We start from the raw sequence: 12411 nt of genomic DNA on the forward strand, positions 1-12411 counted from the left end.
TACAATTCTTTCAGTCCTCTAACTCTTTCCATGCATATCCTCTTTTGTATTAGTCTCGATCTTCTTTTCTGTAAATCAGCTTCCTTCCTTAACTGTAAGTCCTCCCGTACTTAAGTTCTGATATCCATTTCTGATATTTATCTTCTGATAACCTAAGTTCTGATATCCTTAAGTTCTGACTTCCAGTAAGTACTGATTTCAGTAAGTACTGATATTTCCTGTTTGTTAAGATCTGAAAACTAAACATGAAACACATTAGACATGACATCTCAAATATGTCTAATAGAAGATTTTCTTTGTTTTTCCTTTTGACATGAGTCACAAAGACCATCATGAGCAAATATTGATTTTGTCAGTCCTCTCACAAGATCTTTCTTTACTAGCTCATTTATGTTGTTGAAATTTAAATGAGAGAGTCTCTTGTGCCAATTCCAGCTTTCTTTAATTGATGCTCTGCTTAACAGACAGATTGCAGAACCATCAGAATTTGTTGAAAGTCTGGCTCCATATATGTTACCATGTCTGTAACCTTTCAGAACCACTTTGCCTGTAGAATTACTTACAACTTCACAGTGTTCTTCAAAGAAATCCACATGATAACCTCTGTCATAGATTTGACTCACACTTAGCAGATTGTGTTTAAGTCTTGAGATAAGAGCTACTGATTCAATTATGAAATTTCCAAGATTGATATTGCCATATCCCAGAGTCTTTCCCATGTTGTCATCTCCATGAGAAACTCCTGGGCCAGCTTTCTCCCCAAAGTCTGATAGCAGGGCTTTATTTCCAGTCATATGTACAGAACATCCACTGTCCAGAACCAGGATGTTTTTCCTGTTGCCCTGCAATCACAAAGACCACTATTTATTAGTTTTAAGGACCTAGACTTATTTGGATCCTTTGGCCTTGTTAAGTTTGTTAGCATTTGCAGCGGATTTAGTTTCAGAGTTTATGCTAACATGCTTTTTATCAGACTTTATATCAGACTTTATATTTGAAGGAAAAATGCTAACTTTCTTTAAAGAAGGTTTTATTTCATAATAATCATAGTACAGACTATGATATTCCTTACAAGTATAAATGGAATGTCATGAGCTACCACAATACAAACGAGGATTTTATGGTTTAAACCTAACAGACTGACTCTTAACTCCTGATCTAGGAGGTAAAGGGTTTATATCTATATTTTTCCTGCAAAAAGAAGCAAGATGGTTAGAGTTTCCACAATTATAGCATTTCTTTCTAGGAGCATTAGGAACAGGCATATAATTATTACTTTTATTCACACCTTCCTTTCCATTCCTATTTTTTCTAGCTTCCTTTACCTTGTTCACATTTTTAATCTCTTTCAGCTTATCCTTAAGCTGCTTCTTTGTCATTAAGCCAATGTTTACCAAAGCTGGTTTATCCTGTTTTAATTTGTCAGAAGTTGATTTATCCTTAACTTCTAATTTAAAATCATTCATCTTTTCATATTTCGACTTGTCAGAATTTGACACAAACTTGACAGGATTAACTTTAGGCTTTTCAGCTTTCTTGGTAAAGTTTGGTTTAGATGACACAGTTTCCTTTTCTTCTTTATCATCTTGGTAACCTAGTCCTTCTTTCCAATTTCCACTTTCTAAGATTTTCTGAGTTGTTTTTCCAAAGTTATTCCAAGTTTTGATTATCTCCATTTCCTTTTCTAGTTCAGATTTAAGAGATTCATTCAGTTTTAGCAGTTCATCTTTAACATACAAAGCCTCATCTCTTTCTTTCTGAGTTTGATGAAGTATAACTAACTTCTTTTCTAAGTAGTTATTTCTATTTTCAGTTCAAGACTTTCAGATTTTAATCTTTCATTTTCTGAAGTCTGATCTCTAAAACTAACAAACATGGTTTTAAGATATAATCTTAGCTCAGAAATATCATCAGTATAAAAAGCAAGAGTTGAATGAGGTATCTTCAATTCAGCAGCATCAGAACTGCTATCAGCATTTGCCATTAAGGCATAATTAACCTCATATTCAGAATCTGAAGTGTCTGCCCAGTTTTTCTTCTTTGTGATAAGTGCCTGGCATTTATCACCTTTTCCTTTCTTGCAATCAGGAGAGATGTGGCCTCTTTCACCACAATTGTAGCATTTGACATTTGAGTTGTCTCCTCTGTAAGACTTTCCTCCTTTGCCTTCAGTCTTTCTGAACCCTTTCTTGTTAGAACTTCCACTTTTCCTGGAAAACTTCTTACCCTTTCTGAATTTCTTGTATTATATCTTTGTAATACCCTTCACCATAAGAGCACACAGTTGCATCATCTCTGCATCAACATCCACTTCAGATAAATTTTCAGGTTCTGAATCATCATCATCAGAATCTGATGACTCTGAATCAGACTGTATAATGAGAGCCTTTTCTTTTGCCTTCCTAGAGACAATTGGCTTTTCTTCAGTCTTTAAAGCAACTGTCTTAGTCTTCCCTCCATGCCTTTTGCTCCTTTGATCCATCTCAAGTTCATGAGTCTTGAGCATTCCATAAACTTTATCAAGAGAAGTTTCAGTAAGGTCATAGTTGTCTCTTATGGTAGTAGACTTCAAATCCCATTTTTTCGGAAGAGTTAAAAGGAATTTTAGATTTGAATCTTCAAGATCATATCCCTTGTCCACCAGTGACAGATCATTCAAGAGTTTGGCAAATCTGTCATATAAATCATTTAATGAGTCATCGGCTTTTGAGTCAAAGTGCTCATACTCTTGTGTGAGTATAGTCTTCATGTTCTTTTTGATGGTTTCAGTTCCCTGTCATCTTATCTCCAAAGCATCCCATATTTCCTTTGCAGTCTTGCATCCAATTACACTATGACATTATCAATTGCACTATGAAGCAAATGTCTTACCCTTGCATCCTTGGCAATAGATGAGATGTCTTCAGGTGTGTAATCACCTTTCTCCTTTGGTATGATCTTTTCTGGTTGATCAGCAACTGCAACAGAGAGCTTGGTAGGCTTATGTGGTCCATCATAAATTCTATCAAGATATTCTGGATCTGTGGCTTCCAGAAACATAGCCATCTTTACTTTCCATATAGGATACTCATATGCTCTCAGTATGGGAACCCTAATACTTTCATATCGACTGTGGGTTTGATTGTTTTGAGTATCTTGAGTTTTGGTGGGCTTAGGTGGAGTTTGTGTTTCGTCAGACATGATTGTAAACTAGATCTCATTGTTTGTATATCAACAGAGAGGCTCTAATACCACTTGTTAGGTCACACAACACTATAGAAGGAGGTTGAATATAGTGTTTATATAATCAAATCGACTTAGAACACATATATGTAACAATAATCAAGTTTATTCAATATAATAAACTCTGTTACAAAGTAGGTTAAACTACTTTCTCAGTGATGTATGATAATATCACTAAGAGCTGCTAGGTTAAAATGTATAATGTTCTCGTGAATGATAACACAAATAGTGTAAAACCCTAATCTGTGTTTATATACTACACAGTTACAAGATATCTCATAATTGTATGATAATGATTTTGTTTACTAGAATACATCAATCAGAGATTATCTACTGCAGTCCTATAGCTGTCCAATTCTTCATGCATATCTTTACTTTTTTAATCGAGATCCTCTCCTATAAATCAGTTGTTTTTCTTATCTGAAGTGTACCCGCACTTAAGTCCTGATATAAGTTCTGACGCCTTAAGTTCGGATAACTTCCTGTCTTCAATAAGTTCTGATTTCCAGTTAAGTTCTGATACTAAGTTCTGAAAATAAACAAATCAGATTAGACATGATATCACAAATATATCTAACAAATGATGTTATCAAACATATCACCATCAACTCCATTGAACAATATATTCATGGCCTTCTTATCCTTCCTGACTTGCTCAATATCAGGGTCTGACCATTCATGCCTAGGCTTTAAAACAGATGGCTCATTTCCAGTTGCAGCTCTCATTGGTACATGAGGACCTCTCTCTATGCAGTCCACATAGGCCTCATCTTAGGAAAGAAGATGTAGGTGCATCTTCACCTTCCAGTGGTGATAGTTGTCTTTGTCCAGAAATGGAATCTTTAATCCAACATCATTTTTGTTCATCTTGTTGTTTGTTGTGATCTTTATACTCTTTGTTCTTCAAGAGCTTGCTCTGATACCAATTGTTGAATATAATTCTGGCTACTTTTTTAAATTTAAAGAATGTTCTAACTTGATAAATATAACAGTGTTTGATCAGCAATGGTGCGGAATAAAAGAGTGCTAGAAATCAAAATACTAAGTAATAAAAACACAAGCTTTTAAAACTTTCTGGTGGATTTGAAAGTATCCACCAGATATATATATATATATATATATATATATATATATATATATATATATATCAAATGAGAATCCTGTGAAGCTTTGAATAGCTCACAGCTGCTTACAAGTTTGAATAACTAAAACTTCAGAGAAATGCTTACAGAATACAACTTGATATGTTTCTCTGATAATGAGCTTGCTTAGTTAATTGTTCTACTTGCTACACTTGGTTTATATATCACCAAGTTTACATGATAATAAGACGAGATAATAAAACAAAACATATCCAATCTAACTCCATGCTGCTTCACTACTTTATTCCAGCATCTTTGAATATCTTCACAATTGCATGGAAATGGTAATGCTTCTTTGTTTTCAAATTCCTGCTTAACAAGCTACCACATTCCTTTTGCAAACACCCAACGCATGTGACTGTGTTGTCACTGTCAACATCTATTTGAATTTGATCATCCGTCGAGACTATGCTTGTCATCCGTCGGGAGCTTTATTGATCATCCGTCGGGAGTCTTTGTAACACCCCCAAATCCGGGGTCGGGGATCCGGGTTGTCACAAGTTCCAATTCCCTTAACAACTCTTAATCTTAATAAACAACCAACCACTGCGTACTGTGACCCCACAATATACACACACACACCACAAGTTATAGTCTCAGAGATGAATACCAAAAATAACATAAGTCATTTTATTCCACAATTATAAGTCTTTATACCACAAAAGGGTTTCTGAATAAATTTACATTTCCTTGCCATTATTACAATTCATATAGATACATAAGTCTGGTGCATCAAAAGTTGAAAGCCTAGCCTATTGGTAATTCCTACCTCAGCTACTGCGGCATCAACGCCTCTAGAAAACTGCGGAACGTTTCCTAACCGCTTGCGAATTGGGAGTTTGGTCTTGTTCATCTTTTCTATCTGTTGTTGCGTGATCAAAGAAGAAAGCAAGGGTGAGCAACAAGCCCACCAAAATAATATGTATAATGATTTACAATATGTGAGCATTCTCATAGTACTCAAGAAAGTCTTTGTCAAGAAGAAATGAACCAAGTTTGATATCTTAACGCGACCAAGTCGCAAAATATTTAGTATATATGTACATATACTTTTCAAAATCTTCGAAGTCCTCTTCCATGCATAATATACACAGAGTTCCAGTTTATAACTGTATAAAAATATCGTTGTAAGGTGATCTCATATATCTAACCTTGTCTCAACGTTTTTCTGAAAATCTTTGTCATGCATAAGATAATCATTTACTAGATATAAGTTGAAAAGATGAAGTTACAAGATACTCCAATATACTTATATCTTTTCCGCATACTACTCGAACTACCACCGTTCAAGCTATAATCAGTTTCAAAAGTTCATCACATAGATGAGACTACAAGATAAGATTTGAATAGATTCAATCTTTGAAATATCATTCAAAAGAAATGAAGTTACGAGATACTTCATTTAAGTCCCGATATATATACACCTATATATATCTCATACATTCCTTGAAACCTCTGTCATGAAAAGTATGAACAGAGTTGCCATATCCAATGAATTTGGAAGAAAAGAATTTTGGCATAAACCTGATATCTTGCTGATCAGGCAAAGATACCAATAAGTAACCTTTTCTACTAGTAGATGGACGAATTCCCCACTGGTCATCACCCTGGCCGTATTAGGACCTAAGTGGACTGCCACTCAGCCACTTACGCATCGATGGACTCCCACTGAGCCACTTACACTTTCATGGACGCCCACTGAGCCCATGTTGCTTATGCCGACTCAAATAGATGGACTTACTTCCCGAACGTTGGGCAAGTAATCAAAATATTTTCTCAAAACAGCAACCTCGTTGTGAATATAAAATACACCACAGAGCCGGATCCCTCAGATTTTGAGCGAGTATTTAAATCCCCTTTGAAAGGAAGATCTTAAATATAAAAATGAGTTTTGGGATCCGCTCTAACTTTTAAAAATCATTTTGAAGATTCTAAAACATTTTTAAGAATGTTTGGAGTAATGCTGATTTAATGAAATAAATCAGTCCCGATATATTAGAAAATATCTTAATATTATTATTTAAATAATATTCCCATAAAGGATAATCTCTATAAAAATAATTGAAGTAGAAGTTTTAAAACTCATACTTGAAATGAATAATAAATAACCAAAGATATACTTATACGAAAGTACGATCTTTATTTGAATAATCGAAAATAAGTTTGATTAACGAAACATTATTCTTTAATAAAATAAAGAATATTATTTTAAAAAAATAAGCGGAGTCATAAGTTCTCGAATGAATATTCAAAATAATATTCATTAAATAAAGTAAGCGGAGTCATAAGTCCTCGAATGAATATTCAAAATAATATTCATTAAATAAAATAAAGTTATCGAATAAACCTTATTCGATTAATAGTTTTGAAAACTATTCATATATATATATATATTATACTCGGGAACATCGACTCCCGGTTTAGAAAATGTTCACATTTGGGTCCCCTAAACTAAGGGTATACGCAACTACTGCTTATCTCTAGCATAGGTATTATGCAACTTATAAGTATTTAAATCTAAAATTAGATATCAAGATTACGAAACAGACATGCATATATACCATATCAGCATGCTCCAATATATCGCAAAATTTGCTAATAACAATCATGCACTTATCACAAGATAATGCATATACATATATTTACATCACAACAACAGTATAACGGGTAGAAAACTTGCCTGAGCGACTGGGGGTGGTAAAAGGCCTGGGACGAGTCTGGTAACCTATAAACAACATATAAGTTGGAATTAAACCAAAGTCGCTTAAGAATCTAGACTTTAACCAATTAGACCCTAACGTTCGCTTTTGCGCTTAACGATTCACTTAAGTCGCTCGAGTACCCTCGGCTCCACCATTTTTAATAAATTAACCATTAAGAATTTTAAGGCGATTCTTTCGCGAGTACTCTTCCAACTGCCTAATCCACTTTACATAATTGTTTCATACCCCAATTAGTCATTTAAGGACCTTAACCAAGATTTCAAAGTAAGGCGAGGGGTAATGGTTCGTTCGCAAAATGTCGTTACTTAAAACGGTCGTTTCTCCTAAACCGTGCATCGGATTCAAGCGAACCACATATGAAAACGAAGCTCGTAACATGAACTATCTAAACATAGCAATGGTCAGAATCTTACAATGAGTTCAGGGGTCCTAAAGTTAAGAACAAAAACAGTCTAAGGTAAATCGGGCATTACGACGACTATGTTTACGCGATTACCAAATTTTAAACTACTCCAATCAATCCACAAATCAACCCACAATCAACATCACAACCAAACTCCATCCATACTTCATTACAACAGTCCCAACATCTCAAGATTTTCCAATTTATACTACCCCTAAACATGAACTAAATTTATACTTAAGTTCATTAACCAATAATCCAAGATTTACAACTTTAAACTCATTACAAATCCAACCACACTCTAAGTATACAAGAATCATGCTTCTCATGAACCATACCAAACATAAAAACTCTAAATATTCAAAAGTAGGGCTAGGGTATGAGATTATACCTTCCTTGATGAGTAGAAGTAACTAAGGAGATTGAAACCACCCTTGAAAATCCTTACAAAAGCTATATCTAAACAAAAATATAAGATCAAAATTTTCAAGATCTTGAAAATACTATTCACCCTCTTCTTCCATGAATTATTGGAAGAGATTGTGAAGGAAATGGAAGCTTAGATTCATAGGATAGCTATATATATGCTTAAGGAACCTTGAATAATTACCTCACAATTTAACAATACTTGGATCTTGGATTTTGATTTTCTTCTCCTTGAAGAAATGAAGAAGCCGAGAGCTTCTTTCTTCAAAATGAAAGTCAATTTGTGTTTTTTTGTGTTATGATTTGTTTTGGCTTGGTTGATATCCTTTTGTTGTTAATTAACTTTTTACCATGGTAGGAAATGAATGGCTCACAATCAACCAACCAATCCCTCCATTTGTCATGCTTAAGTCACCATGCTTATGTCATCTTTCTCATGTCATCTTCTTACACTTGTATTCTTCATATTGGTGTGATGACATCATCATCCACTAACCTCTTTAATTAACTCCTAATTACTTGGCTAATAATCGCTTATCTGTTATACGGTTCGCTTAACTTTCGTTCTCGTTTATCGTTTGAGGGATCATACCCGGGATCTTATTACTTAGGTTCTCTTAAACCTTTCTCAATATTTTATATTCCTTTTATGATCCTCTCTTATAATCCTTGAATTAAAATCCTTTTAATCATGTTACCTTATACTCAATTCTTTCTATATTTGGTGGATTTTCGGGAAAAATCAAAGTGTTCGAATTTGAATTCTGACGATCTTTACATACACTTATATACCATATAGAGTACTAATAAGATCTCAGAATATCAATAAAAGAACCCCTACATAGTGTGGCATGAAAAGTTTTCTTATTCAGCATAATCAGCAAAATCACTATTCATAAGGGTTACAAAAAGTCCAAAATTTTTGGGGTTATTACAGTCTTGTAGATCATCCGTCGGGAGTCTATTTGTCACTTGACTCTATTTCATTTATACAGAATTACAAGACATTTCATATTTACAATTAATCAACCTATTCTGCATATCCATCTAGTAGTCAATATGACTTACAGAACCCTATGCAATCTACTTGACTAATACATGTTGTCACGGGGACGCCACCTCCTCCGATTCTGTTTTGCAGGATCCCAACCTACAGCTTAACCACTTACATACCCATTCCTGCACAAATGGAAGCCGAGACCAGATAGATTGCAGAGAGAAGAGCACGGGAAAGGATCGGAGTTATCACTGCCATTAAACTTGCCATTATTTACAACTTCCGTACTAGTCAGAAATTTATCGTCCGGTATCCAGTTTCTCCACAAAGTATCAGTATCAGGCTTAATTATTTCACCTCCAACATTAATTCTATGAGTTGAATGTATCATACTTAACAGTTCTTTGTAATCAATCTTGTCAGTTCCCATTTAAGTAAATATGAGAAGCACTACTTGGTATAAGATCTTCCGGAGCAAGAAATGTTTCAATCGCATTTACTAATGCAAAAGATGATTTGTTAGAAATAAAGATAATTTCAAAGTTTCCAGCATCTATAGAGACAATAAACTCTTTAATTATTGGTAATTTATCACTGATATAATCTCTGAAATTTGATAACAAGGTAAACCGAGAAGCTGAAACACTAAAATTAGCATCTAATAAACTTCTTCCTGAAGATGAAAATGGATAGAAGTGAAGGCGTACCACGTAAGTCCACTTTTTTGTAATGTAAGTTTGTACCTGGATCGACTTGTAAAAACTTTTGCAGTTCTGTAGAGAGGTATGCCGGTGGCAGTTGATGTAGAAGTTGATATGCCATCTGAGTTGAAGTCGGTGATGAATGTTTGGTTGTTTAATGTAATTTAACGTAATGTCTGATTCTGAATCTGAGCCGCAATTGATTAAGTGCTGTTCTGCAGATGTGTAGTACTTCGACTGTACTGACAAGCACTGCATGAATAGGAGAGCAATGAACACTTCTCCTGCTCCGGATTTGAGAGAATTCGAGAATTGCATTCAAGAGAAATAAATTTTGAAATTTGTTATGCTTGAATTAGTTGTTTTGACAGATTAGGTTGAACGGTTTATGATATATGGACGATTGAAATTATGGAAATAATACTTAACATCCAAACTATAATACTAATAATCATCTCTAGACAAAAAAACACATAATTATACAGAGGACTCGAGAGTCTCGAAAGTTCACCTTTAAAATTAAAAACATCCAAACTATATACTAATAATCATGCTTGTAAAACTTAGAAATCGGTTCTACTCAGTTGTATTTTCAAAATCCGAGTAATAAGCCGATTTCCCAAGTATACGTTTTCAGACTCCAATAACTGGGCAGAATATGGACGCACATTGAACCAGATTTCACTATGATAACAATAAATAGAGCATCTGCTGCATAGGTGTATATAATTCACAACGTTTTATGTAGCTCCGGTGTTAACTTTGTGTATGACATTGCGTGCCTTACACAAAGCTTTTAGAGGCTCAGCTTTAGGCATTGAAAGTCCTTTTCCTTCTGTTAAATCAATTTTCTCATCAGTAATTCGCTCCCATTCAAAGCATTGTATCAAGGACGCTAAAACCAATCCCACCAAGCGATGAGCTAGTCCACTCCCGGGACAAGACCTCCTCCCCATTCCAAACGGCAACAACTTGTGTGTTTCAACTTCAATGCCTTCAAATCTCTCTGGTTTAAAGCTTGTCGGATCATCCCACACCGCGGGATTCCTGTGAATTGACCAGGCATTAACCAATACCAGGGTGCCAGCTGGAATATCGTAGCCACCAACCTTGCAGTCAGCTGATGCCTGGTGTGGTAATAATAAAGGTGTAGCTGGGAATAACCTGAAAGTCTCCAGAATAATATTATGGAGATAATGTAATTCAGGGAGATCCGACTCTTCAACAAGACGATCTTGACCGATTACATTATCTATCTCGTCTCTAGCTTTCTTCAACACGCGTGGATGATTCAGTAGAAGAGACATTGCCCATTCAATTGTGACGCTTGATGTATCTGATCCAGCAAATATCAAATCCTACAACAAAATTATAGTGATAAGAATCAGGCTGTGATTAATTTGCTAATTAATTTCAAGATTAGTACACGTACCGACATGAGACCTTTAATAATGACATCGCTGTGAGAATCAGGCTGCGATTTCTGAAGAGAAAGCAAATGAGCAACCATGGAGTTTCTAGCCTCACCACTTTTATGCTCTTCAATTATTCCTTGCCAAGTACTATCCAATTTCTTAAACAACACGAAAGCGTGCTTTTTGAAATTCTTGTAATCAATCCAACTCAAAAATGGTAGAAAATCACCAGGATATGAAGCTCCGGCCATAGACATTACCTCCTGAATTATATTCTGCACATGCTTCGCCTCCTCATTATCATCCACAACTTCCCCGTAGTATCTTTTCCCCGCAATCATCCTCATCATGTTATTGAATGCTAGATCTTTTAAGAGCGGTTTCAGTTCCACTTGTCCAAACTCATTTCTCGTGTTTTGAGATAATCTGTGCAGTAACTGATTCACCTCGTCCCTACGCATGGATAGAAAAGAGTTGAGTCGACTTGTCGAGAATATTTCAATAGCGCAGAGACGACGCAGGTGGCGCCAGTAATCGCCATAGGAAGCACTAGCCATGGAGGACTGGCTGGAGCCCATCTGTTCCCCAAGAACAAAGCGACGACGATCGGCTAAAACAACATCGTTTTTAGTGAAGCATTCCTCAACTGCGGATGGCGAAGACACGACAACGACAAGGGAAGAACCGAAACGGAGAGAAAAGACAGGGCCAATTGTTTTGGACAGGGTGTCCAAGGTTCTGTGTACTGGTTCCTTGATCAGGTAAAGGTGGCCTATTATTGGGAGTCTCGGAAAGGGACTAGGAGGTAAGTGCATTGATATTTTGAACAGTTTCGAAACAAAGAGTATGAGCAGAATTGATAGAGAGGCATATAGTAAATGTTTGGATCCATAGGTTGAATGTGGTATGTTTGGATTATCGAATGATTGTATGAAATATTCTTGTAGTCTATGCTTCAGGTACTTTATAAATATCACTCTATCTCTGTCGTCAGTTGAAATTCTTAAAAATATTCTAAATTGAGTTTCGCACATTTTTTATGAATAATATTACATCCAAATCCAAATGAAAGATTCTGAGTTCTAGTATTTTAGATAATATTTATAAATTTTTAATAATTTATCTACTATTTATTTTTATTTAAATAAAATAAAAAAATCAAAAAATTAAAAATAAATAGTTGATAAAATTTTAAAAATCTAACAATATTATCTAAAATAGTAGAACTCAGAATCTTTCATTTGGATGTAATATCATTCATAAAAAATGTGTGAAACTCAATATATGATACTTTTAAGAATTTCGACTAACGATAGAGTGATATTTTTTATATAAATTTTTAAATGAGTGACTCATTTGAGTCAGTTTTGTAATCAGTGACT

General features: G+C 34.9%; 1 protein-coding gene across 1 annotated transcript; it reads right to left on the minus strand.

Moving 5' to 3' along the window:
* Positions 1-10056: 10056 nt before the first annotated feature.
* LOC141723988 (cytochrome P450 81Q32-like) lies at positions 10057-11959 on the minus strand. The gene is made up of 2 exons (XM_074525970.1): positions 11047-11959; positions 10057-10972 (listed from the first exon to the last, which is right to left on the minus strand). Exons 1-2 carry the CDS (start codon positions 11842-11844, stop codon positions 10355-10357), a joined length of 1416 nt encoding a protein of 471 aa, XP_074382071.1. The 5' UTR covers positions 11845-11959; the 3' UTR covers positions 10057-10354.
* Positions 11960-12411: the final 452 nt, after the last annotated feature.

This window comes from Apium graveolens, chromosome 5, assembly GCF_009905375.1.
Source record: "Apium graveolens cultivar Ventura chromosome 5, ASM990537v1, whole genome shotgun sequence".
In the NCBI taxonomy this organism is placed as follows: domain Eukaryota; kingdom Viridiplantae; phylum Streptophyta; class Magnoliopsida; order Apiales; family Apiaceae; genus Apium; species Apium graveolens.

Coding starts and splice junctions, on each gene's coding strand:
- LOC141723988 (XM_074525970.1), bottom strand. CDS start 11,844: ATGCACTTACCTCCTAGTCCCTTTCCGAGACTCCCAATAATAGGCCAC. Junction 10,973..11,046: donor TTATTAAAGGTCTCATGTCG/GTACGTGTACTA, acceptor ATTTTGTTGTAG/GATTTGATATTTGCTGGATC.